This window comes from Notamacropus eugenii, chromosome 1 (assembly GCF_028372415.1).
Source record: "Notamacropus eugenii isolate mMacEug1 chromosome 1, mMacEug1.pri_v2, whole genome shotgun sequence".
Taxonomy (NCBI): domain Eukaryota; kingdom Metazoa; phylum Chordata; class Mammalia; order Diprotodontia; family Macropodidae; genus Notamacropus; species Notamacropus eugenii.
The window spans coordinates 248,283,682-248,309,577 of record NC_092872.1 but is presented as its reverse complement, the minus strand read 5'-3'; the positions used below and the strand labels follow the sequence as shown (position 1 = coordinate 248,309,577).

General features: G+C 40.5%; 1 protein-coding gene across 1 annotated transcript in view; it reads right to left on the bottom strand.

The window, feature by feature from the left end:
- The window catches only part of CALY (calcyon neuron specific vesicular protein), a 177,726-nt gene that overhangs the window by 9,923 nt on the left and 141,907 nt on the right, over positions 1 to 25,896 (bottom strand). The window contains exons 3-5 of the mRNA XM_072628456.1: positions 25,610 to 25,770; positions 24,740 to 24,859; positions 5,813 to 5,926 (exon numbers count right to left, since the gene is read on the bottom strand). Coding sequence (XP_072484557.1) covers positions 5,813 to 5,926; positions 24,740 to 24,859; positions 25,610 to 25,753 — 378 coding nt within the window. The 5' untranslated portion in view covers positions 25,754 to 25,770. The remainder of the gene's footprint in view (positions 1 to 5,812; positions 5,927 to 24,739; positions 24,860 to 25,609; positions 25,771 to 25,896) is intronic.

Genomic DNA, 25,896 nt, shown 5'->3' with positions numbered 1-25,896 from the left:
CTACGTTTCGTTTATTTTTTTTTCTCTGTGAAGGAGAACAATCTTTAGAAAAGACAGAACCAACAACCCAATTAGGAAACCAAAATGCCAAAAAATAGGGAGATAATAAGGTGCTACCTAGAAATCTGCAATGAGCTGAGTGACTGGCCCCAGCTTCAGGGAAACATGCTGGTGAATGGTTCTGGTGAACGTGGTCATTTAAGTAATGCTGGTGATTTTTGAAAGATCCTGGAGAATAATAAAAGTCCTAAATTTCTTTTGAAGGATCAGTTTTCTCATTCTTCCGACCCCACCCATCAGAACAGGATTACAGAAGGTTGAATCTAGAAGAGATCTTAGAGATCACCCATTCTTATTCCTCATTGTACAAATGAGCAAACTGAGGTCCAAAGAGCCACAAAGCCAATAGTATCAGAATCAGAAAAGGCATGGCACAAGTCTAAGTTGGTTTTACCCTCCCAATACTCCATAGCTACTCCACTTTTTAAAGAAAGCATATGGCACATTTCTTCATGCACTCAATAACACTCCCCACACCAAAATGGTCTATTTCTGCAATGGAGGTACATAAAGTTTACAAACATAAAATGGTAAATAGACATTGTCATATCCCATCTGCCATTATTACATACAAGTGAGACAGTAGGAGGTAGTGGAAGTAGTAACTGACCTGGGGGGTAGAAGGGGTTACTTAAAACCTGGTCTCTAGGTCTAACCCTGTCATTGAATCCCTATATAAACTTGGACAAGCCATTTCTTCTTTCTGATCCGTACTTATCTCATCTGTAATCTGAAGAAACTGATCTCTGATCTCTAAGACTCTAGTTCCAATGTTTTGTGATCCCATGACCTTCAAGAGAGCATTCATCAAAACTTCCTTCTTTTTTGGCTTAATGTATCACATTTAACATGCAAGGCACTCTCAAGGCTCCCAGAAATCTCCAAAATCTTTGCTTTGGACCATTAGAGCTGTTGGAGCAATTCAATTTACAACTTTATTCTTGCTTTATCTCCATTTATTGCAGAAACCTGATTAACAAAAGCTAATGGAGGATGTAGGAACATATGAGAAGTGGGTACAGAGAAGGGAGGCAGCAGAAGAGGAAAGGACCAGGGGAAGAGTTTAACCACGGAAATCCAGGCTCTCTCTAGCTTAGGACAATCAGCTTGATGCATCACCACATAAATCTTCAACCTTCAAAAAGGCAGAAAAGTCCCTGTGATCTCAGTGCATCAATAGAAGAGGGAGATGCCTGAAGCCCAAGGGGGAGGAATTTGAAGGGGAAATATCTTCTTTCACATCCAGTACAGCCCCATTGCCTATCTCCTCCAGGATTCTGTATGGGAAGCCCAGTGTGTCCTTCATGCCTTCTATGATTTTGCCCAGTTTATGTTGAAATGATCCAAGGGAGATGGCTTCCAACACTTCACTTGGGACATTGGTTTCCATTTAAAGTATCAGTAGAGTTCCCAGATACTGTGTCCCAGTTTACTCAGCATTTTGCTTCATCCTAAATCCTCCTCAGTGTGTTATCAGACTGAAGAATTTCCCCTCTTCCTCCAAATATTTGCCAAATGGTGAAATATGAATTGAGCATGGGAGTAGGGGAGAGAGTGGATGGGGTTGGAGCAGAGATTAAAGAAAGAGAAGGAAATTAGCTTTAGAGGAAGACATTTAAATACATCCTAAAACAAATTTTAAAAAAGGATCATCTTTAATCCCATTACTCTTCTACTCCCAAGAACCATTGGTTGTAATATGAACTCCCTTCTCTTGTATTCTCCTATTTCTGCCTCAGGTTTTTGTTTTTTTCACCTTTAAGTGGCAGGAAGGAGATTTGCCAAGATGTGCTTGGCTGGCCCATCAATTTCAGTAGAGAATGAATGCGCCTTCTCAGTCACCTTCAGCATTATCAGTACTCCTTAAATGGAATTTGTATAGTACAGGCATTGTACCCATTTTACAGATTAGAAAATTTTGGCATAGAATAATAGCTAAGTGACTTGTTTATAATCACACAAGTAGTTAGTGATAGACCTGTTGTACAGTGCCCAGGCAGCTGGGTGACTCTGTGGATGGAAAGCTGGATCTAGAATCAGGAAAACTTGAGTTCCAATCTGACCTCAGACACTTACTAGCTGTGTGACCCTGGGCAAATCACTTAACCTCTTTTTGCCTTAATCCTATGAAGAAGGAAATGGCAAATCACTCCAGTATCTTTGCCAAGAAAACTCCCTAATGGGGGTCATGAAGAGTCAAGCACCATCGATTGACTGAACAACAACATAATACAGCAGAAAGAGAATTGCTTTTGTAATCAAGCATCTGGGGTCAAATCCAGGCTCTGCAACCAGCCTGTGTGGTTTGGGACACCCCTCTTATCCTCTCTAGGCTTCAGAATTCTCATATGGAACAGTGGAACAGTGAGAGAAACCTTCTTCTGACTCTAAGCTTATGATCCTATGATCCCTCTGATGCCCTTCCAAGGCTCTCCCACTGTATCTCAGCATTCCTTTGGAAATTGCAGTAAGAGAGGGAAACAGAGACCTAGAAAGGCAGTATTATTTTATTAGCTCAGTTTTTCTGTCTGTAAAGCAAAAAATACCATCTTCTTATAGCAGAACTAGTGAGAACATTTCAAAGCACAAGGAATTATTTGGTAATTAAGAGAAAAATGTGATGTTATTGTCCCCAAAAGAGATTCTCTGAACAAGAAGAGAGGAATTTAGGCCTAAATTGCTAAGCTGGAGGGTATAGAAATTTGCCCAAACACTAAAGACTGGTCCTTTTGAAATCCACTTAAACTCAAGGATCTTATTCAAGGCATGGAGTTAATGGAGAGAGAAAGAGGGAATGAAACACGAAAATTAAATCCCTTGATAAAACACATTCAGTTCTGACCACCTGCTACAAAGCCTCTTGAATTTTCCAAAAAGTTAAAATGCATAGGAGTGAAGGAAATCACTCATTTCCTGTTCTATATCTTCTTGCATTTCATCACGAAATTGCCCAGTGTTTGAATGATCAGATAAACATTTATTAAGCACTTTCTATATACAAAAAACTGTGCTAAATGCTGTAAAAAATGAGGGTGAGGTAGAGAGAAATACTTAAACTTCCCTAAGGTTGTATCTGTGGATCACAACAAAGTGTGCTAAGTCCTCAAAAAGATGGGAGTACTAGATCATCTTTCTTGTCTCCTAAGAATCCTGTGCAAGAAAGGCCAGGAAGCCTCTTGATGAGGGTGAAGGAAGAGACTATAAAATCTGAGAGACTATAACATCAAAAAACTAAGATCTTGGCAACTGGTCCCATTACTTCCTGGCAAAGAGAGGGAGAAGAAATGGAAGTGGTGTCAGATTTTATATTCTTGGGCTCAAAGATCACTGCAGATGGCGACTGCAGTCATGAAATTAAAAGACACATGCTCTTTGGAAGGAAAGCTATGGCCAATCTGGACAGCTTACTAATGAGCAGAGACATCTTGTTGACAAAGGGCCATATTGTCAAAACTATGGTTTTTCCAGTAGCCATGTATGTCTGTGAGAGTTGGAGAATAAGGAAAGGTGAGTGCTACAGAATCAATGCTTTTGAATTGTGGTGCTGGAGGAAACTTCTGAGAATCCCTTATACAGCAAGGAGGTGAGATTAGTTAATACTTAAGAAAATTAATTCAGGCTATTTACTGGGAGGGCAAATACTGAAGCTGATGCTTAAATACTCTGGCCACACAATGAGAAGATGGGACTCATTGGAAAAGACCCTGATGTTGGGAAAGATTGAAGGCGAAAAGAAAAGGATGGCAGAGGAGAAGATGGATAGATGGTGCTATGGAAGCAATGAACATGAGCTTGGACAGTCTTGGGGACATAGTGGAGGAGAGAAGGGCCTGGTATGCTATGGTCCATGGGGTCATGGAGAGTGGAACATGACTGAATGACTAACCAGCAATAATGACAAACTTGTACCTCTTCCACTTTCCTTTCAATCAGAATAGCTCGAATATCTATAGAGCTTATGCTTACAAAACACATTTGTGACCAAATCTCTAGAAGGTATGGAGTGAAAGTGTCATTATCCCCATTTTGCAGATGAGGAATCTAGGATTCAGGGAGTGACCCAGGGTCATACACCTAGGATCAGAGCCTGAATTCAATCTCAGGTCTTCCAATTTCATTTTTCAGACTTTTTCTTTATCACTGACACATAAGTGCTCCCAGGAGACCTTAAGGGTTTGGGTTGGAGGAAGACAGAGAGAGCTGAGGAAGAAAAAGCCTTCCAAGATCTACTCTCTAGTATTCTTTTCCCTTAGTGGACATAAGGATATAGGGAAAGCCTTGCTTAGTCAGTCTAGGGTTATGACTCTCTCATACACAATCAACAATCAGCCTTAGGTTAACTTGGGAAAGCAGGAAGAAGAGGAAAGGACAATGTCTAATGCAAACACCACATCCTACAGCAACTTCCCCTGACTACCTTTGTTGTAAGCGCTAACCAGATCATTGGGTCTCAAAATACTTCATATTCCCCCAATGCACTTACATTCTAATTTGCATTATATTTATCCACATCCTTAACTTATGGAGGCTTGAATCTAGGAAGGGGATAAGGACAAGAATAGTGACTGAATGTATGGGCCTTAAGAATAGATGCCGGTTCAATTTTTGGTTTTGTAACTTCAGTGCCTGGTGCTGTGGCTGACATATAGTATTAATAACAAGTATTTATTAATTAATATTAAATGATTATACATTAATCGTATAATTATGTATAATTGTATAATCAATATTAATATTGATAATCATTATTAAAGTAACAAGTATTAATTAGTAACAAGTATTAATGAAAATTCATTGATTAATTTGCTTTTTTTAATCTTTATATCCTCCTCCTCCAAGACAATGCACATAGTAGGTACTTAAATATTTTTCAGATTTATTGTGTAACTTTGGGCAAGTCATTCGATCTCTCCTGGTCTCAGTTTCTTCATCTGTAAAATGGGAATAGTAATAGCACCTACCTCACAGGGCTCTTGTGAGAATGGAATGAGTGATTTTTGTGAAGTGCTTTGCAAACTTGCAAGGTGAAGGCTATAAAAATGCCTTGTTGTTGTTGTTGTTATAGAAAAGCAATCTGATAGAATGCTGGACTTTATTTGAACCTAAGCCAAGAAGACCTGAGTTCATATCTTGCCTCTGATACTTATTAGCTGTGTGACCCTGGGCAAGTCACTTAACCTATGAGTCCCAGTTTGTTGTTTTTCAGCCATGTCTGACTCTTCATAATCCCATTTGCTGTTTTCTTGACAAAGATATTGGAGTGATTTGCCATTTCCTTCTCCAGCTCATTTTACATATGAGCAAACTTAGGCAAACAGGGGTAAGTGACTTGCCCAGGGTCACATGGCTAGCAAGTGTTTCAGGCCAGATAGGGATTCGAGTCTTTTGAACTTCAGTCCTAGCACTGTGTCACCTAGCTGTCCCAGTTTCCCTATCTCTGAAATGGACTTAATTATAATATTTTCCTTACAGGGTTGTGACAAAGGTCAGATGAACTAATGTATATAAAGTGCCACATGAATGTCAGATATTATTAAGTATATGGATATGGGTCTATGGAAATTGCAGAGTTGGTTAGAATTATTAGTGCTTCTGCTTATAGAATATCTTGCAGTTGGCTCCATTCAATGGCTAGTCATCAATAGCAAAGAACCCTCATCCCCTTTCAACATTCTCTAGGAGACAGGAAGTGGGGTTCCCTCCCTGTGGGAGGTACTTTGAAAGTGTACGTAATGTAGCATTATCACCTTACCTTAAACACAAAACCTTCTGGGCAACTTAACTGGTCATACCAGAGGGCCTTGTACATGACCAGCATGAGGAGACAGGCCAGGAATGCCATCGTGATGAGAATGAGCCCTGTCAACTAGAAAGAGAAAAACAGGTAAAGGGAGGAGGAGAGAAAAAAGAAAATGAGTGAGCCCAATTTAATAAATCAAAATAGCACATTAAAAAGAGAAAAGTTGATAAAAGTAAGGGTTGGGTTGGTTGAGTAGCCCTATTACATCTCACGCATTAAAAGTAAGTGATGAGATGCCTTGATACCTTAACAAAGGAAAGAATGTTTTAAACAGCCAAATACTAGATTTAATGAAGAATGACTTCAGACTAGCTGAAGTGAGATTGGCAGGAAAAGTCTTCATGTTGACTGAGGAAAATTAATCATGCCTTTTGAGTTATCTATAAAATAGAAGATAAGTTCAGGACCCAGTTTAAACGAGTATCTTGTCAAGATTCCTGCAAGTGGCAAATGAAAAAAAGAGTGTTTCAAATAAATTCCAGCAAAACAAGTGGAGATGGAATGAGGAGCACTTTGGCTTTGGCCTTGGCCTACCTGGGCTGCAGGAGAACCTTGTGATTTTTGAAGGATTTCTAGGACTTCCTGTCTTCCCACTGTCATCCTAGCAGTGTCCCTAAAATAACTAATAGTCAAGTCTGTCTTGGGAGTCAAGGAGAGACTGGTGTAGATTCATAGCTCTATAAAATTCCAGTTGAAGAAACAACACCATTTCTAAGGGGGAATTTCTTAAGGAGCCCATGAAGGGGAGAAAAGTACTTTCAGCTATGAGGACAAGTTATTCCTTTGAAATGTGTTCTCTCTAATCTTGTGCCCACCTCTCTCTGGACTCTGTACTTGTTGAAAATTTGTCACAAATTTTGGGGAGGGGAGATGTTTTGTACCAACTACTGGCTTTCTTGCTCTCCCTCAGTTATGGTTCTCTATTGCCCAATTCTCTGAGTTCTCATTGGCTAGTCCCCATGCCTGGAATGGTCTAAACCCTAACCCCTTACTTCTGCTTCTCAGTTCCCCTGGCTTCCTCTGAGACTCACCTCAGATTCTACCTTCTCAAAGATTTTAGTCCTTAGTGAACTCCCTTTTCTAAAAGCAACTTAAATCTGATTAGGATTGTCAACTAATCATTATATCAGGAAGTACACTGGTGGGGCGTTGGGGACAATAGTGCTAGAAAAATTACCCTTCCTGACTCCTCAGGAGTGTTGCTTAAACTGAACTCTTGGAACCCAGCTCATCAGCATGGAGGATGGAATACATATCTCAGGACATGTTACATAAATATAAAAGCATTACTACTGGAGTGGGGTCCGCATCATATAATGGAGAGACAGAGAGAACTCCAGAGTTGGAATCTAAAGACCTTACCTAGAAACAGCTATCACTTACTAGCTGTGTGACCTTTGTCTTCAGTTGTCTTGCCTATAAAATGAGTTGAATGTATGGATGATTTAACTAGATGACTGATAAATCTCTCTTTTTTGGAAATCAGTAGTTTTGATTTTTGGAACTCAATAGTTTGGAACGCTCTACCCTATTACAGCTCTTGAACTAGCCTTCTAAACATGAGAATTCCCATCAATAATCCACAAGTGAGTCAGCAAGCATTTAGTAAAGGCTTACCATATGCCTAACACTCCGCTAAGCCACAAGGATACAAAGAAGGGCAAAAACCAAAATCACAAAGCTCTTTGTCTTCAAGCAGCTCACATTCTAATGGAGGAGACAAAGTGTAAGTCACTAGGTATTTAGGAAATATATTAAGAGTAAAAGAAGGCAATCTGAAAAGGGAAGGCACTAGTACCTGGGAGGAGCCAGGAGAAGGTAGGATCTCAACTGAACCTTGGAAGAAGCAAGGAAAACAGAAAAATAGAATTAAGGGGCAGATACATTCCAGGTATAGGGACCAGCCAGTGAAAAGTCAGAGTTGTGAGATGGAGGCTCACATATGAGGGACAGTAAGAAAGCCAGTGTAGCTGACTATGAGGTATAGAAAGGTTGGAAAGTTAGGAAGGGGCCAAGTTCAGAAGAGTTTAAAATGCCAGAGGACATTGTAGTCAATCTTAGAGGTGACAGAGACTGGCAGGAATCTGGCCACTTAGCTCAGCCTTCTGGGGTGGGGGATTGGCTTCTCATCCAAGAGTCCTTGTTTGTTGACAGGTGATAATGGAGAGACTAAGTATCAGTTAAGACATCCCCTCATTGTATGATCTGACAGACTATTTACCCTTCCTGGATGCCAGTTTTCTCATCTATACAATAAGGGGGTTGAATTAAATGGTTTTAAAAGCTCTTCCAGTTTGACAGTCAAAGGGTTTAATCTAATGTATTTTTTTTTCTTAACCAGGACTCTGATTTCTTTAGTTTCAAGAACACCATTAAAAAAACTTGTGCCTGTGCAGATTGGCACCTTGTCTGCAACCCGGGAAAGTTGTTGGGGATATCTAGTTGAGTGAGTTACTCTGGATCCCACAGCTAGGATGTGTTAGAGACTGGACTTGACCCTGGACTTCCTGACACCAAGAACAGCTCTCTGTTATGCCTAGATGCCTCTTAGTCTATTGCCTTAAAAAGAAAAAAAATGGAGATTCCCTATAAGACGTATCATTAAGAGAAACAACTATTTTAAACAGATGCATTCAACTGGGGTTTCTTAATCCTTCTCAATTCAAAACTTATTAAGCAACTTAAAATAGAATAAATTGCTTCATAAGATGGTGAGATCCCCATAATTAAAGGTCATCAAGGGGAGGCTATAAGACATCCTCAAAGCCAGTGCACTGGGCATTCCTGTGCAGACACACATTGAATTAAGTGACCAGCTAAGTTCCTCTCTGTTTCAGAAGTGCTATACTCCCAATTAATTGGTTCAAGCCTAGACTATCCCTCAGACATGACTGTCAGTGCAAGCCTGACACAATCCTCTCTATAGGACCTTGCCATCTGGTGATGTACCCTACAGAGGCAAACGTTGATGTGTAAACCAGTTTTATAAGGCAAACAATCCTTCATAAGACTCAGTAATTAGAGAGCCTTGAGGCTCAAAGAAACTTTGAAGAGTCATTATGTCTTGTTTGTGTTTCCAAATTAATCCAGCAGAATGTAATGGGGTGGGGAGGGGGGGAGTCTCTGAAATGGGACTTCTGGAGACCAGAATTCTAGCTATACTAACTAGCTGTGTGACTTTGATCAAGTCACTTCCCTCTCTCAGTAGCTGTCATCACTTCTCTACAATGAGGAGCTTGGAGAGAGCAGGGTCTTCTAAAGAGTCTTCTAAAGCAGAGGCTGGGCAGCTAGGTGGTACAGTGACTGGAGTGTCAGGCCTGGAGGCAGGAAGACCCCTCTTCCTGAGCTCAAATCTGACTTCAGACACTTATGAGCTGTGTGACCCTGGGCAAGTCACTTAACCTTTGCTTTCCTCAGTTTCCTCGATTGTGAAATGGAGATAATTCCAGTCTTATGGTGAAGGTAAAATGAAGAAGTACTTAGCATAGTGTCTGGTACAGGTAATCCCCTATAAACACTGACTCCCTTCTCCTTTCTGTATTCCCTTCCAACTGACATTCTCCAGCTCAGATTTAAGTGCATGTGCCCACACCTAGTTCTCCATGGAAAAACATCAATCTGAAAATGGAAGGTGCATGGTAAATCAACCTTGTTCCTTCAATAGTTAATGAATTCTCTGTGTAATTCAGAACGTATGTGAAGAGGAAATTTTTACCATTATTTATTTTTAACATTTTTTTAAGTTTGGGGTTCTAAATTCTATCCCTCCCTCCAGCCCCTCCTCCACACATTAAGAAGGCAAGAAATGTGATGATATCAATTAGACATATGAAAGTCATGCAAAATAGGTTTTCACATTAGCCGTGTTGTGAAAACAGAAAAGCAAGAAAAATAAAGTGGAAAAAGTGTGCTTCAATCTGCACTTAGAGTTCATCAGTTTTTAAATAGGAAAATTTTAGCAGCCTCTTCCAAGGCAGGGATTTTGATCTGTATATTAATTTGTGGAAGGAATAAGGAAAAGGCTGCACCATGTGGGATCCTTGTTCATTGAGCAACTTCAGATTTGGCATTATAAAGCTTCTAAAGTATCAACTCAGAGGAGTTGGGTTCAAATCCCACCTTCTGTCACCACCTGTATGACCTTGGGTCAGTTTCTTCACCTTTCTTGGTCTTAAGTTTCCTTAACTGTAAAAGGAGACTCAATGGCCTTTATGTTTCTTCTGTTTCTAAATCAAAGCTCGCATTATCCTACTGTGCTGAGAAAAGGGAGGACTGACTGACTTCAGCAGGCATGTAGTCAGTAGATTGATGCTCCTGATCCTAGTTCAAATCAAGCCAGAAACCTGAAGATATGCATTGCCTTTCTCACAGTGCTTATCTTGTCAAAAAGTGGGAGTTTAGATTTATGTATGACCCTAAACAAGTCATTTAACCTCTATGTGCCTCAGTTTCCTCATCTGTAAAGTGAGGAAGTTAAGACTCCATGGCATCTAAGGCACTCTCCAACTCTAAATTTATTTTCTTTCAATCCTATAAAAATCAGACAGTATGTGAAGCTTAAGTGGAGAGGTGGATTAAATATGGCCATGGACACTAGCCTGAGGTGAGCAGGGTATGTTGGGAAGAGCATTAGCCTTAGGGATCAGAGGATACCACTGAACCTTCAAGCTGGAAGGAACCATCCATCTCAGCTGGCCCCTTCATTTTACAGATGAAAAAATTGAGGCACATCAAGTTAAAGCATTTCATTTTACAGATGAAGCAACTGAAGCCCAGAAAGGGGAAATCATTCTAATTTCACACAGATGTCAGGTTACAAAACCAAGACTTGAGTCTCTGTTTTCTGATTCCAGATTTGATACAGAGTAATTCTCATCATGGTGGGCAAAGCATATGTAATGACTGCAAGGTTCCAATCCTGCTCCTCTCAATCTTTTCCAAGGGACTGAGCCTATTTCATTTTTGGTCATTAGAAATATGATGGAAAGGTTCATTTGCATAGCTTTGCAGTTAGGCCAATGACCCTAGGCTCAGTTCTAAGAGTTAACGGTGTCCTAATAAAATGATGATGACTTTTTAAAAAAATATATTCCCTTTTAGCCCTGACAGAATTCCAAAGCCAATCTTTGGACTTGATTAAGAAGCTCTTCTTGGCAGCCTTGAATTCCTACTTCATACCCTGGGAACTAAAGTACCATTGGAACCATTTCATGCACACTTGCTTTCAATTGTTCTGCAGAAGTCTGATGAACAAAGCTCTAGCAGGACATTGCGTTTAATGATGAAACAATATTTCATCATTTCTCCATTCATGCCCAATGATGCGTTGGAGGGCTTGTCTGCTCTATGATCCTGGCACAATGGAAAAAGCATTGGTTATAGAGTCAAAGAATCTGGGTTCAAGTTCCACTTGTGATACTTTCTACCTATGTGATCTTGGACAAATCACTTTAACTACCCTGGGCTTCTGTTTCTTCATCTGTAAAATGAGGAAGTTGAATTAGATGGCTAATGAGGTCCCTTACAGCCATAGATCCATGATCCTCTATACAGTTAGGAATCAGATGACTTAGTTTTGGAGCATAAATAGTCCCTAAAGCTTGGGATGAAAGAATAAGAGAATCAGGGTCTTGGGTAAAGAGTGTCAGGAGTAGAGAGCAGGGAAAGAGGAGGAATAAATGACAAGGAGGTGATCTGAGACTGTAGTCTTCCAGAGTGTCACCTTGCTACATCTATTCAGGTCCATGCTTTTCCATTGTTGTTGTTTTTTCATTATGGGGAACCTAGTCCCTTAGACTCATGATGAAGACAAAATGAATCATAACCTCAATGGGAAATCTAGGCAATAGAGAACACTTGGATAAGACTCAGAGAAGTGGCTTCACAATTCTTCCCATGACATGCCAGGAAAGAAGAGCTGCTAATTCCTCAGATGATGTCAGACAATGATAACTTTGTTGGTGTCTTTCAGCCACTTTTGGTCCTGTATGACTCTTCATGACTCCATCTAGGTTTTCTTACCAAAGACACTAGAGTAGTTTTCATTTCCTTCTTCAGCTCATTTTACAAGTGAGGAAACCAAGGCAAATGGGGTAAAGTAACTTGCTTAGGGTCACACAGCTAGTAAATGTCCAAGGTTAGATTTGCACTCAGGAAGATGAGTTTTCCTGACTCCAGGTCAGTGCTTTATCCATTGCCCCACTTTAACCCCTGCCCAACAATAGAGAATAGTAAAGAGTTGATCAAAAAGGAGGCAGTAGCTGAGAAGCCAAATAAAGAAATAAACAAACATCCTTGATGGCTAAACAGACAGTACTTTAAGTAGGGAAATGTCAAGATGAAAAGAGTTCAAATCCTGCCTTAGTCACATGCTAGCTATGTGATCCTCTGTGTTAACCTCTGTCTATCTCAATTTCCTCATATGTAAAATCTGGATAATTATAGAACCTCATGAGGATCAAATAAGATAAAATTTTTGAAGCACTTTGCAAACTTAAAGGCATTATGTAAATACTACTTACTTATCTTTGGAAAGATGTAGTATTAGAGAGAGATAAAGATAGGTCCTAACTGACTTCTATTTAATAAACATGGGCTGGTCCTCGGCAATACAAAAATAAAAATTCTCTGCCTTCACGGAGGGGTTCATCTACTGAAGGAAAAACATGAATGTAGGTAAATTAATACAAAATATGTACCAAGTAAATAACCATATAATTTGGGGAGGGTAAAAGTCCTACCAATGGTGAAGGCAAAGGACCCCTATAATCCATGGTAAAATAAAGAATGATTCTGGAGTTTTTATGTTTTGTTATACAAAAAATAACAGTCCAGCTGAAGAAAGTGGGCCAGTAAATGCCCAACTCCTAAGTCAAGGAGGGATTCTCACAAGGACTGGGAGTTTTTCCCTCCCTCTGGAACCAGCAGAGAGGTAGAACAACTACCCTGGGATTAAAAGAAAAAGTTTGAGGTAGAGGAGGAAGGGCATTGGACAAAGGACATAAAACTTTCTAACACACGGAGTGATCTCAGAGTGAAATGGACTTACCCCAGTATGTAGTAAGTCTCCCCGTCATTTGCATCACCCAAAGACAGTTTGACTACTTGCCAAGTATGACAGGTATAATTCTTGTCTACGTAATAGCTGAATTAGAAAGACTGTCAGACCTCTTCTTACTCAGATGTTTTATGATTCTGTGACATATTCCAAGACATGTAGAATTTCATGGAATTGGCAGGCAGATACAGCTTCCTCTTCAAAGTGGAAAGACAGGAAGGAACATACAAAGTACTATGGGTTTTATGACAGTCTAGGAGCTTTTGGACTTGGTCTGAGTAATAAACTCCTCATTGCAAATACTCACAGCATTTCCCAAAGTTGGGAGACCAGGCACCCTCTCCAAAGAGAGTAAGTACTACAATATAACAGGAAGAAAAGGATAGACATGTTGGGGATGGAAGGGAAGAGGATGGATGGTAATAGGCCTGGTGAAATATTGCTTTGGTCTTTCCAAGTCTGCCCCTCAAAGGACTTGACACAGTTTTCACTTCCTGAGAAGCTCTCTTTGTTGCCAACCTGAATATCAAAACCCTAAATCTCCCTGAGAGGAATCTGGCAAGAGCGAGAAGCCTGAAAAGGGATGCAGCAACCCATGGCTTCCCATGGGTAGGCATTAAGCAGAAAGAGCTGCCCATAATCCTAAGGGACTTCACTGGCCCAGCTTTTCACCAACAGAGAAAGGTTCAGCACCCTTTCATTCTTCATCCACCCACCATTTATTAAATGCCTACTTGAGGAACACACTATACTAGAGAGGATGGGGGAGATACCAACATGAACAGGACATGATCCATGCCTTCGGAAGGTTGAGAGCCATACTGGAGGAGAATGGGTTGCTGAGGTATATGCACATGGTGTATGGTGAGTACCTAAGAATACAAAGCTGCCAGGAGACACTCTTGGTTAGTGGATAGCATACTGGATATGGAATGAGGAAGACCTGGATTTGACAGACACTTATAAGCTGTGTGACTCTAAACGAGTCACTTAACCTCTCTGTTCCCATATCCTAATCTGTCAAAAGAGGATGTTGAACTCAAAGATCTCTTACAGCTTTAAGTTAATGATCCTATGATCCTGATTTTCCTTGTGTGTAGAGGGAAAAAAATCAGTGAAAGGTTCATAGAGAATGTAGCTTTTGAACTAGGCCTTGAAGAACCTGCAGGATATCAATAGACAGAGATTAGGTATCACGGTGGGGAGAGATTGGTAGGGTAAGGTAAACCTCAGATCAAGAGAATAAATGAAGACAGAGAAGGTGGGAAAAATATAGATCTTATGTGTGGTGGAGAAGGAGACACTGAATAATCTAATCTGGCTGGAATGTAGGATGTGTGTTCCAGGATGGTTAGTCATTCAAGGGAAAGAAATCAATCATGGGCAGAGAAATTACCTAACCATTTATTTTCATATCAAGGAAATGGGGAGGCTTTGTATGCTCATCTGTAACACAACCAACACAGTTTCTAAGCTTGGCTAATGATCCTGGGTTTTACCAGAGGCACAGGTGAGATTCAGGAACCAGATGGTGTTGACAACTGACACATTTTTTGTTCTCTAGTCTTTTAAAAACTCATTTAGGAATTTATTTTTTCTTGTCCTCCTTTTTATGCTTCCCCACGAAAGTCTTGAATGTGGGATTCAAACCTGGAAAACCTATTTTCTATTGGGTCTATTAGGGCACTACATCCTGCCCACTATTATAGCCTCATGCAAATGACTCCACTGCTGCCATCCTTTTCCCCATTGCGTTCTTATGTACAAGCTAGTCAGGTACCCTTCCCACAAATGCAGTAACATGGGGAGAAAATAATATATTTGTGAGTACAACAATTCTGAGTAAGTCCCAAGAAGGAATATCTGATAGATACAATTCTTGGATGTCTTGTCCTCCTGCCTTGTGGATTCACCAATCATTTCCAATTGTGTAGTGGAAGAGAGTGAGTAAGTAAGTGGGTAGAGTGCTGGGCCTGGAGTCAAGAAGATTCAAGTTCAAATACAGTCTCAGACACTTAGCTGTGTAACCCTGGGCTAGTCATTTAACCTCTGTTTCCTCAATTGTCTAATAGGGATAATATCAATACCTACTTCACAGGGTTCATTTGAGGATAATATAATATAATATAACATGATATAATGTGATATAACATAATTTAATGTAATATGTAATATAATGTGATATGATATGATAATATAATAGGATAGAATGTGATATAATATAATACATTGTACTATAATGTAGTATAATATAGCATAGTATAGTGTAATGTAATATAGTATAATTTAGTATAGTATGGTATAATATAATATAATGCAATATAATAATATAATATAATAATGCTGGAATGGGTTCAGAGCAAGTTCTCATCCCAGAGGGCAAGGAATATACAATAGCTGCAAGATTCCAACCCTGTTCCTCTCAATCTCTTCCAAAGGATTGAGCCTATTTCAGTTTTGTTCATTACAAATGTGATGAAAATGTTCATTTGCATAGCCTTGCTGTTAGGCCAATGACCCGAGGCTCAGTTCTAAGAGTTAATGGTGTCCTAATAAAATGATGATGGTAGTAGTAGGCACCATACAAATGCTTATTCTCTTCCCTCTTTGTCTTTCCAACTCTCCCCCGAATTAGAGTGTAAACTCACTGAGGATGGGTTCCATCTTGTTGGCTTGCATTTATATTCCCAATCTGTATCCCTTACTACGTCCTAGCAAGCTTTTAATATATGCTTTATTTGTCTAGTGTTCTTCCAGTATTATTGTATGGCTCTAAGAAAACTATGATATCCAAAGGATTGAATTTGGTATCTCTAAGGACTAGATTACACAAAGGCAACTGAGTTGGTGGGCATGAGTAGACACATTACAAGCAAGGAATTCTAGAAGAAAATTTGTGTAAAGGGTACCACAGAAAAATATGAATGAGAAATAAGTAGGCTTTCACATGGTAACAGAGAGGGATAAGCAATAGAGAACATTGGCATGGGGGTGGAGAACCCCCAATGTGTTGGGTAGAGTTCTGTTGTGATCTACAAGAAGTGAACAGGCATGAATAGGTTCTGATGGACACCAATGGAAAAAATATCTACGTGATGTGTTGAGATCCTTTGGGCCATTTGAATAAGACTGAAAAGGTGGGTTAGAGGAAGATTTCAGAAGGGCCTTGAATGACAGACTAAAGGTTTTTATTGAATAATCAGCCAGTCAATCAGCATTTGTTAAATGTCTATCATGTGTCAGGTACTATGCTAAGCACTAGGGATGCAAAAAGAGGCAAAAGTCAGTCTCTACACTCAAGAATCTAATGGATTAATTACAGGCAACAGGGACCCCCTGAATGTTTCTAGGCAGCCAACCACACAGAGGGCACCAGAGGTACCAAAAACATCAAAGAAAGCTAAGAACAATTGTGACGTGGAAAGGACTGCCACTAGAAAGAATATACCTGCTGAATGCCATAGTGTAGACACTGTCAGCTGAACTCAGATTAAGGGGCAATGACCAATTTGCTGACAATGTTTTTCTTCATTACAAGAGAAACAGAATTCCGTGGTGGGGTTGGTAACATCAGGAACTACTGTGGTGTCAAAAATAAGAACAAAAAGCATCAATATATAGGATAGGAAGTGAGCCTGTGGTTTTTTTACTGATATACAGAACTCCCAGATGGGGAAACTCTCTCCACTGATGCAGATAAATACCTTCTGGGAGGCTTACAGTGTTAGAGAGCTGCATTGAGAGCCACTGACAGTGGTTAGTTACTTGTCCAGGCTCACTCAACCTGGTAATAGACAGATTTTTTTAAGGACACTAGACTTTTAGGAGATGGGAACATTCAAGTTCCCACTTGAATCATTTCCCTTTACTGGACATCAGTTTACGCATCTATAAAATGAGCAAATTTGACTGGATAACCTTGAAGGACCTTCCCAGTTCTGACTGGATTCAATGAATCCAAGGACTCATAAGGAAAATTAAGCTGGAAGAACTTGACAGAACCATATGGCTTCTTTCTGAGAACTGTGAAAAAGGCAAGCAGTACAAAACTGGCAGAAGAAAACAGATCCTTCACAACCTAGAATATCCACCTACTTTCCTGTGAGGGAGCTATATCAACTGCTCAAGATTATTATCAGATTGGGGGGTGAGGGGCTGAGCTTTTGAACCAAGAACCCCATATCCCAACTCATGAACAAATAAACCTCCCTATCATCATACCATAATGTCAAGTCCAAACTGGCCTTATTCATTGTGGGCTCAGAAAGATTCTTAGAAAGGCAAAGAAAAAAAAAAATTAGGCAAGAGAAGAGTAATTAGTTCCTTTTTCAAAGATCTTGATGAAATCTGATTTCTGAGTTTACATTTCTGTATCAGGTACTCCAAATACATCTCTGGGAAAATATGACCTTTATGGCTTCCAAGGGACGTACATAGCTCAATTTATTCTTAGAAGCCTCTCAGCTCTAATTCTTTGCCTGCTATTAACAACTGACATTTAGACAGTACTGTAAGAGAAAGCAGTAATATTTTCTCTGATGTTTATATACATCATCCAATTTGGTCCTGCCATCTGACCTATTAGGTAGATGCTATCCCTATAACCATTTTACAGATAAGAAAACTAAAGGTCAAATGTCTTGCCTAGGCTCACATAGCTAGCAAGGAAGTTTTGAATCCAGGTTTTCCTGACCCAGAGACCTTTGCTCTATCTACCATCACTACACCTGTGTGACTCCCCAGGAAAGGTCACAGGTTTCTCTTATGTAAAAATACTTAAATTGATCATCATTCATCTAGTACCTTAAAGTTTGCAAAGCACTTTACCTGTTATCTCATTGATTATCATGTTATCTCATTGATTATCACAACAACCCTATGAAGAATGTGCTAAAAAAAAAAAAAGTCTTAAAAGGAAATAAATTGTGGTGTTCACTGACACAGACATGGGAAAAGGAATAATAATAACTTAGAAACAACCATTGTCAAGAACCTGCAAATAGCAGCGATCAGTCTTTTGTTTGGCAGGTGGACTTCCATGAGGCACGGCATGGCCCAGCCTAGCCAGAGGGAAGAGACCCTGGGAAGGCTGGAGCTGTCACAGACTTAGCTCCCTGTTCTTTATTCAGGAAGAAATGAGAGGGCATCTAGAGGAGGGTCAGCCGCTATGGGGAAGGCCTTTGGCTCTTGCCTAGGGGATAAATCTAAAGAGGTTGGGATGTTTAGCCTATAAAAGAGAAGACTGGGGGGAAAAAGAGTGGTAAGATATGATCCATGTCTTCAAATATACTGCCACAAATAACTAACATTTATGTAGAGCTTACTGTGTGCTTTAGAATTATTACCTCATTTGATCCTCACAACAACCCTATGAGGTAGGTGTTATTATTATCCCCACTTTACTGATGAGGAAACTGAGGCAAACAGAGGTTAAGTGATTTGCCTAGGGTCACGCAGTTAGGAGGTATCTGAGTTCAGATTTGAATTATGATCTTTCTGACTCCAGGCCCTGTGCTCTCTATCCACTGAACCACCTGTAGTTGTTCAGTCATGTCCAGCTCTTTATGACCCCATTTGGGGTTTTGTTGGCAGAGATGCTGGAGGGGTTTGCCATTTCCTTTTCCAGCCCATTCTACAGATGAGGAAACTGAGGCAAACAGGGTTATATGATTTGCCTAGAGTCACAGAGTTAGTATCTGAGGCCAGATTTGAACCCATGAGGATAAGCCTTCCTGACCCCAGGTCCAGGGCTCTTTACATTATGGTACCACCTGTGTGTGTTTGTCCTGCATTGCCGAAGAAGACCATGCCATCAGAGAAATAATGACACAACTTGCACTTGACTTTGTTTTGAGTGAGGGAGGGCTATGCAGGTCACCAGCCTCACTTCTCCTCCAGAGCCATCTGAGTCCAGTGACTAGATATTCATCAGGATGACTGGAGATGACCCAGGATGAGGCAATTGGGGTTAAGTGACCTTGCCCACGGTCACACAGCTAGTGAGTGTCAAGTGTCTGAGGTGAGATTTGAACTCAAGTCCTCTTGACTCCTGCACTGGTGCTCTATCCATTGCACCACCTAGCTGCCCTATGGCACCACCTAGTAGCCAATTGAAGCACCTAGCTGTCTATAAAATATTTAAAGGGATTGTTGGCTGTGGTCTTTCATTCTGGAAGAGAACCTATGATATCAGGAGTGTCCTAAGTGTAAGAAAAATTAGACTTGTTTTTCATTTGACATTAGAGGACAGAACCAGAAACAATGTGCTAAAATCTGTGAGATAAATTTGAACTTGACTTTCCCACAATTAGAACTATCAAAACATGGAATAGGTCCCATTAAGGCTTAAAACAGCTTCAACACCAGGAAGACCTGAACTCAGATTCTATCTCTGACATACTGGCTGTAGGGCCTTGGACAACTCACTGAACTAGGCAACTCTTTAAGATTAAGTTCAGAGAAGGTACCAGTTTGCATTGGTTGAAGGAGTTCCCTCACCACTGAGTTTCTTACAACTATTGAAGTCACAGACCAGTTCCTATCCTACTAATATTTTTTTCCAACTCAAATTCTGGAAAATAGAGCTACCTTCAGGCCCTAACTGAGACAATGGAGTGTCAAATAAGGCATCAGATTAGAAGCATCAAGATACATGGACAGGAACAGGACAATATGGGCATTAGTGGAGGAAAGGGAAGAACTAGAAAAAGTAAACACTAGAACTATAAGCACTCTCTGGGGCCATTTAGCACTGGAGATAAAATACTCCCACACCTTGACAACCTAGCTATATGGCACAAAGGATAGAACCTGGAGTCAGGAAGGTTTGAGTTCAAATTTGACTTGAGACATTTACTAGCTGTGTAACCCTGAGCAAATAAGTAAACTCTCAACCTCAATTTTCTCATCTGTACAATGGGGATAACAATGGTACCTTCTTCCCAGTGTTGTTGTAAGGATCCAATGAGATAATATTTGTAAAGCACAGAGCACCATGTCTGGTACCTAGTAGGAGCTTAGTAAATGCTTGTTTCCTTCCCTGAATATCCCCTATATTACACAACACTGAACAATCGTTGAATGTTCATGATGATGCCCCAGAGGTATCTACAAAAACTTGAATTACTCAGATTGTTCTTCCTGAGAAAGTAAGAAACTAAGATATTTCATTAACAATTTCCATAAAAAGTGGTTGATCTTTAAAAATCTTGGCACATAAGGATCAATTTCAGTCATCTGAGATGTCTCCTGGCAATGTGGTACAGTGGATAGAATACTGGACTTGGAGTCAGGAAGACTTGTTGAATTCAAGTGTGGCCTCAGATCATTTCTAGCTGTGTTGTTCTTGTTTAGTTATTTCAGTCATATCTGCCTTGGGACTTGGAGTTTTCCTGGCAAAGATACTGGAGTGGTTTGCCATTTCCTTCTCCAACTCATTTACAGATGAGGAAACTTAGGCACATAGGTGAAATGACTTGCCAGGATCTCACAGCTACTAAGTGTCTGAGACTGGATTTGAACTCAGAAAGAAGAGTCTTCCTGACTCCAGGCCCTAGGTAAGTCATTTCACCTCTGTGACTCCATTTGCTCATCCTCTTTGACATTTTTATATGTACTTATTATCTCCTCCTTTAGAATATAAGTTTTTTTTTTTAAGTAGAAATTATTTGTACTAATATTCCCAGCATCTCCTTTGGTGCCTGAAACATTGTCAGGCACCAACACTGGTTGGTTGACCTGGAGGTGCTGGGGGAAGGGGGGGAAGGAGGGAGGGTGTTGGAGAAAGGAAAATAAAATTATGTAGAACAATTTTGCCTTCTCTCTTGTTAGCAATCATTGTCCTAACCAACTCAGCCAAGATTCCTGTCTAATCTCCTTCTTTGCTGTTCTCTGGATATAACCCCCACACCTTTTCCCTTCACAATATATTTTTATAGGACTATGCTACACGCACACACACACACACACACACACACACACACATTTATATTCTCTGTTATGTCCTTGCTTTCATTTCCTATACATATCTTTAAAATCTGCATTCTCATAACACGAAGGGATAACCCCTGCTGTAGGAAGGACCCCATATTTATTACTTAGCTATGGATTTTCCTTAGCTCCAGGGTGCATGAATGCTGGGCTGTGTCATTTGAGACTTCTCTCAGAGGTTCATGAATTTAGTGTTTCAAAACCTGCTATTCGAGAGACTTGTAGCTGAACCTGATTATATCCTCCCTCATTTATTCATGGGACATGCCCTAGAAAAATGAATTGTTTTTATCTCTCCTCCAGCATCTAGACAAATATAAGCTAATCACTAATTCGGCTGCTCATGTATTCATTAAACACTTATATTCAAAGAATTGTTGTTAGGTGCTAGAGATATAAAGGCAAAAAGGGGAAACAGTCCCTGCTCTTAGAGAGTGGGTGAATATTATGTTTAAATGAATATATAAAAACAGTTTAATAATGTTTCATATGAAGAAGATAAACTCCTGTAATTAGATTTAGGAATAGGAGAGGTGAGCAAAATTCTAATGAAGATCAGTTGAGAGAGGAATGAAGAAACAAGATTGTTAAGGAAATAGAATCTAGGCCACCCGGAGAGAAAAAAGTCTGACGGCTTCACTCCCCTGATCAGAAATCTGGAGTGACTATCTATTGCCTCTAGGATAAAACACACACAAAAGGAAAAAATTCCTCAGCCTGTCATTTAAAGAGCTGCACAATCTGGCTGGAACCTACCTTTCTAGCCTTATTTCCCGTTGATTCCCTTTTACCACTCTAAGCTCCAGTAAAGCTGGACTACCAGCTGTTCCCCAGATTTGACATGCCAGCTCTCATCACTTATGCATTCATGAAAGCTGCATCCCACACCTTGAATACCATCCCTTATCTTTGCCTGTCAGAATGCCTTATCTTTCTGCAAGACTCAATTCAGGTGCTAACTCCTCTAAATTCTCTGATCTCCACCCCCACTCATTCCCCCTCCAGCAGCTGCTAGTGCTCTCCCCTTCCCCAAATTAATTTCTATTTATTTATCTGTTTGCATGATAAATCCCACCACCACTCCAGGGAAATATAAGGTCCCTAAAGGCAGGGTATGTTTTGTTTTTACATCCCCAACACTTAGGGAGGGGGCAGGCAGTACTCACTATGTGCCAAACACCATCAAGTCAGGTGCTTACTAAACTTTTGTTGGGGTAAATAGATGGATTCACCTCAGAGGTTTCAGGGCCAGCCCAAAGTAAACCTAAGGTAAGGGCACAGCAGATAAGCCGCAGAATTGGTGGCGGCCTTGCACCAGGCCCGCCCCACAAAGCCAATGAGCCAAAGCCTAGTAACATGCTCTGGAGGGAGGGGTAATGCTTGGAGGGAGGGGTGGTGGAGTCAGCTAGAGATCAGAGGGCCCACCAGGTGGATATGAAGTGTCCATATTAGCTCTGGGGGCAGAAAAATGACCCAAGCTTGGTTTGGGACTTGAACTTCCTAACTGGGGGCATATTTCTTCAGTTTTTAATTCTAATTGGCTAACCCAACTCATGCTGAGGCAGCATGTTATAATCCAAAGAGTTCTGGGTTTGAATTCTGACTCTGCTGCTCACCACTTGTGTAAACCTAGGTAAGTGGTCCTCAGTTTCTTTTCTCTATAAAGTTAGAGGGTTGGATTCAATGGTCTGTAAGGTCCCTTTCAGCTCTAAATCAATGCAATCTGCTTGTCTCCACCCTTTAGCCATCATTGGCCCTATGGTGACTCTGATAATAGGAAAGTAGGATGTTTGGATCAAGTCTTCTCCCTCATCAAACCACTGATCCTGGACTCCACCCCTGGAAGACCAATCCTGTTGCCATAGGAGATACCTATTAACTGAAACATGATAGCCTTCATTAGAGAGTGTATGAACGTGGTAAGCATCCATATCTATAATCAGCTTCAGTTGCAAAGGGGAAAGGAAAAGGTATGAACAAAGCCACTTTGAAATGAATGCAAGTTGTATACTGTATCTCTTTCCCTAACTGAGGGATGTGTGGTTTTGGTCTCATGTATTCCAGTGTAATCCCTAAAAGTTACCACGAAGTACAACCCTATCAGGCAAAGGACTGTTTTGGGTAGGAAGTGACACTACTCCCAAGAACCTGTCAGTCAACAAATATTTAAAGTGCCTATACTATGTGCCAGGTATTTTGTCAAATGCTAAGGTTACAAAGAAAGTCAAAAGTACCCTGAGAAGCTTATGTCCTAATAGGAAAAGACCTCATTAACTCTGTACATGCAAGATATATACAGGGTACATGGAAGGCAATCTCATAGGGAAAACACTAGAATTTGAGAGAAATAAGGTGGATCTTTGTCTTGAAGGAAGCCAGGAAAGCCAAGGCAGAAGTGAGAGAACATTTGAGCCATAAGGGAGAGTCAGGGAAAAGTCTTAGAGAAAGGCATAGTTTGGGGATTGGAGTTTTGTGTAGGAAAACAGAAAGAAGAATGTTGCTGGATTGCAGAGTGTGAGGAGGGAAGGAAAGAGTTACTCAAAAGACTGGAAAGCTAGGAAGGGCTTTAATACCCATCAGAGGCCTTGTGTTTGATCCTGGAGCTAACTGGGAGGCACGGGGTAAATTAAACAGGGGTTTGAGTCACTCACTGGTCATTCCCACTAATCAGAGCTTTCAACAGTGAATTTTAATCTTAATTATAACTAACATTTTTATAGCACTTTGAACCTTGCAAAGGGTTCTCTCTATATGCATATATATACATGCATATACACTCATATATTTATATTAATAATATAACATGTACATATATACATACATACTCTCTCCCTCACTCCCTTTCTCTCTCTCTTTCTCTCTCTCTCTCACTCATTTGATAATCACAATCACCCTAAGATGTAGATGTCATTGCTATCCTCATCTTTCAGATGAGGAAACTGAGGGAGAAGGAAATTTTTGTGATTTTCCTCTGCTCACAGAGTTAGCAAGTATCAAAGGTAAATTTAAACTCAGATCTTCCTGACTCCAAGGGCCTCATTTCTATCACTCTCTTCACTCTGCCAAGCTGGTCTTAAGTGGTTTCTCCAAGGGTCTTCCATGGAATAATACTTCCCTTCTTTGTTGGGTACTACATGATTGAGAGTGAAAGATAATGGGTGCTGCCATGTGTTGTCTCGTTATGTTTCTTGCAGTCCCTTTCCAAAAGTCTCAAGTGTTAATGCTGCCAAACTAATGGTCCCTCTGATGGAACTGGTCTAAAAGAAAAAAGCAACCCTCTACATATCCTTTATCCTCTATGTCAGCAAGAGTCACTCAGGTTCCTTTCCCTCTGTAAAGTATTTATCTGTCTAATAGGATGAAGCAATGCCAGTTCTGCTCTACCTAGGCCCCTTCACAGCTGATAAACAATCTCAAGACACTCTTTTACTTAGTGCTTTTTATTAAAACTCCTTTACCCGGAGGAACTAGCTCCTGGCCCAGTATTTACATATGCCTCAGGCACCAAACTTCTGACAGTATTTCCAGTGGGATCCTAAAACAGAATTCTAGATACCATGCTACAATGCTTGGCACCCCACAATAGTACTCCTCTGGAGAACACTTGGCTGGATTTTGTGTGTCCAGGCCACTGATATATCCAGGGCATTCTTTCCTTGACTCTTACATGTCTTCTTTCCTTGGTGGGACAATCTCAGCCTTTGCCAAGACTGACAATGTTCCCACCAGCTTCCTTTCCTCAACAGAGGTTTTTTGAAGACTTGCACATTTATCCTTCCTGAATTATCAGGAGAAGTTAGCAAAGGCGCCTTGGGAGTGGGGGTTGTTTTTACCTTGACCTTTTCTGATACTTCATCATAGAGATTGACATTCAGCCTCTTGATTCCAGGAACATGTAATTTTCTCTTCTTCTTTGACTGAAGTTGGTATTCTGTTCGGGTCTTGACTATCACCTGTGGGAGAAGAAATGATTCAGCAATGGAGATTCCTTAAGTGCCTCACCTGGCAGCCATCCCCTAAACCTCCTCCAAAGAGCTCCCCAGTGGAACTGGCCAGCCATCTAGAAATGGAGAAAAGAACCTACTCTAGTATGATGGCTGAGAGTCAAGATTTTAGTACCATTGCTGCTGCTAGCTCATTATGACCTTTGACCCTAGTTTCCCTGAACTTTTGTTTGCTGCATACTTTTCTACATGACAGGGCAATAGACAACTTCTACAACAGCCCTAAGAGATGAAGAAATGAGGGATTGGGTGGGTAATATAATGACTATATAATATGGCATGCATCATCAGATTTGGTCAATGTATTTGTTGGTTTTGCTTAAATGTCTATTTCTTCTTTGATATGTATATATAAGACTCCCTGGAATGGGGATGAAGGAGCTATATCTGAAAATGACTGATATAAAAACAAAAAGTCATTGATAAAGTTTTTTTCAAGGATATTTCTCCAGTTATAAAGGGAACACAAAAACAAGAATGTACTTCTTCTGACACCTACAATTGTACCATGTTAAGTCATAACTATTGGGAAAGTAGCATATCATTAGGGAAACAAGGTCAAGTATTGCCCTTCACTTTTACCGCTTGCAATCTCTAATTTTCTTCAAGGGTCAACCCCCATGCTCCCAGTCATCCCAATCCCCCCAGGGTCCATATTCACACACATGCTATGGCCCTCGTGGGCACTGCTCACATTACCTTGTCTGGGAATGGCTGCTGTAGCTGGTTGACATCCAGAGGGGTTATCAACGGGATGTTATCAAAGCCATCTTCCCCTCCACCATTTCCGTTGCCCTGTTCCTTCTCTGGCTTCTCTGACAAGTTGCTCCCCAATTTCACCATGGTGGTTCAGAATTGTCCTAAAGTAGAGACAGTTGGTCAGTTTCCCTGCAGACCAATCTGGTTTCCCTGAATGCTACTTTTGATCCAGGGCATTGTTATAGTATCCATCTGCTACCAGCTTCCTAAATAAGAAATGAAGTACT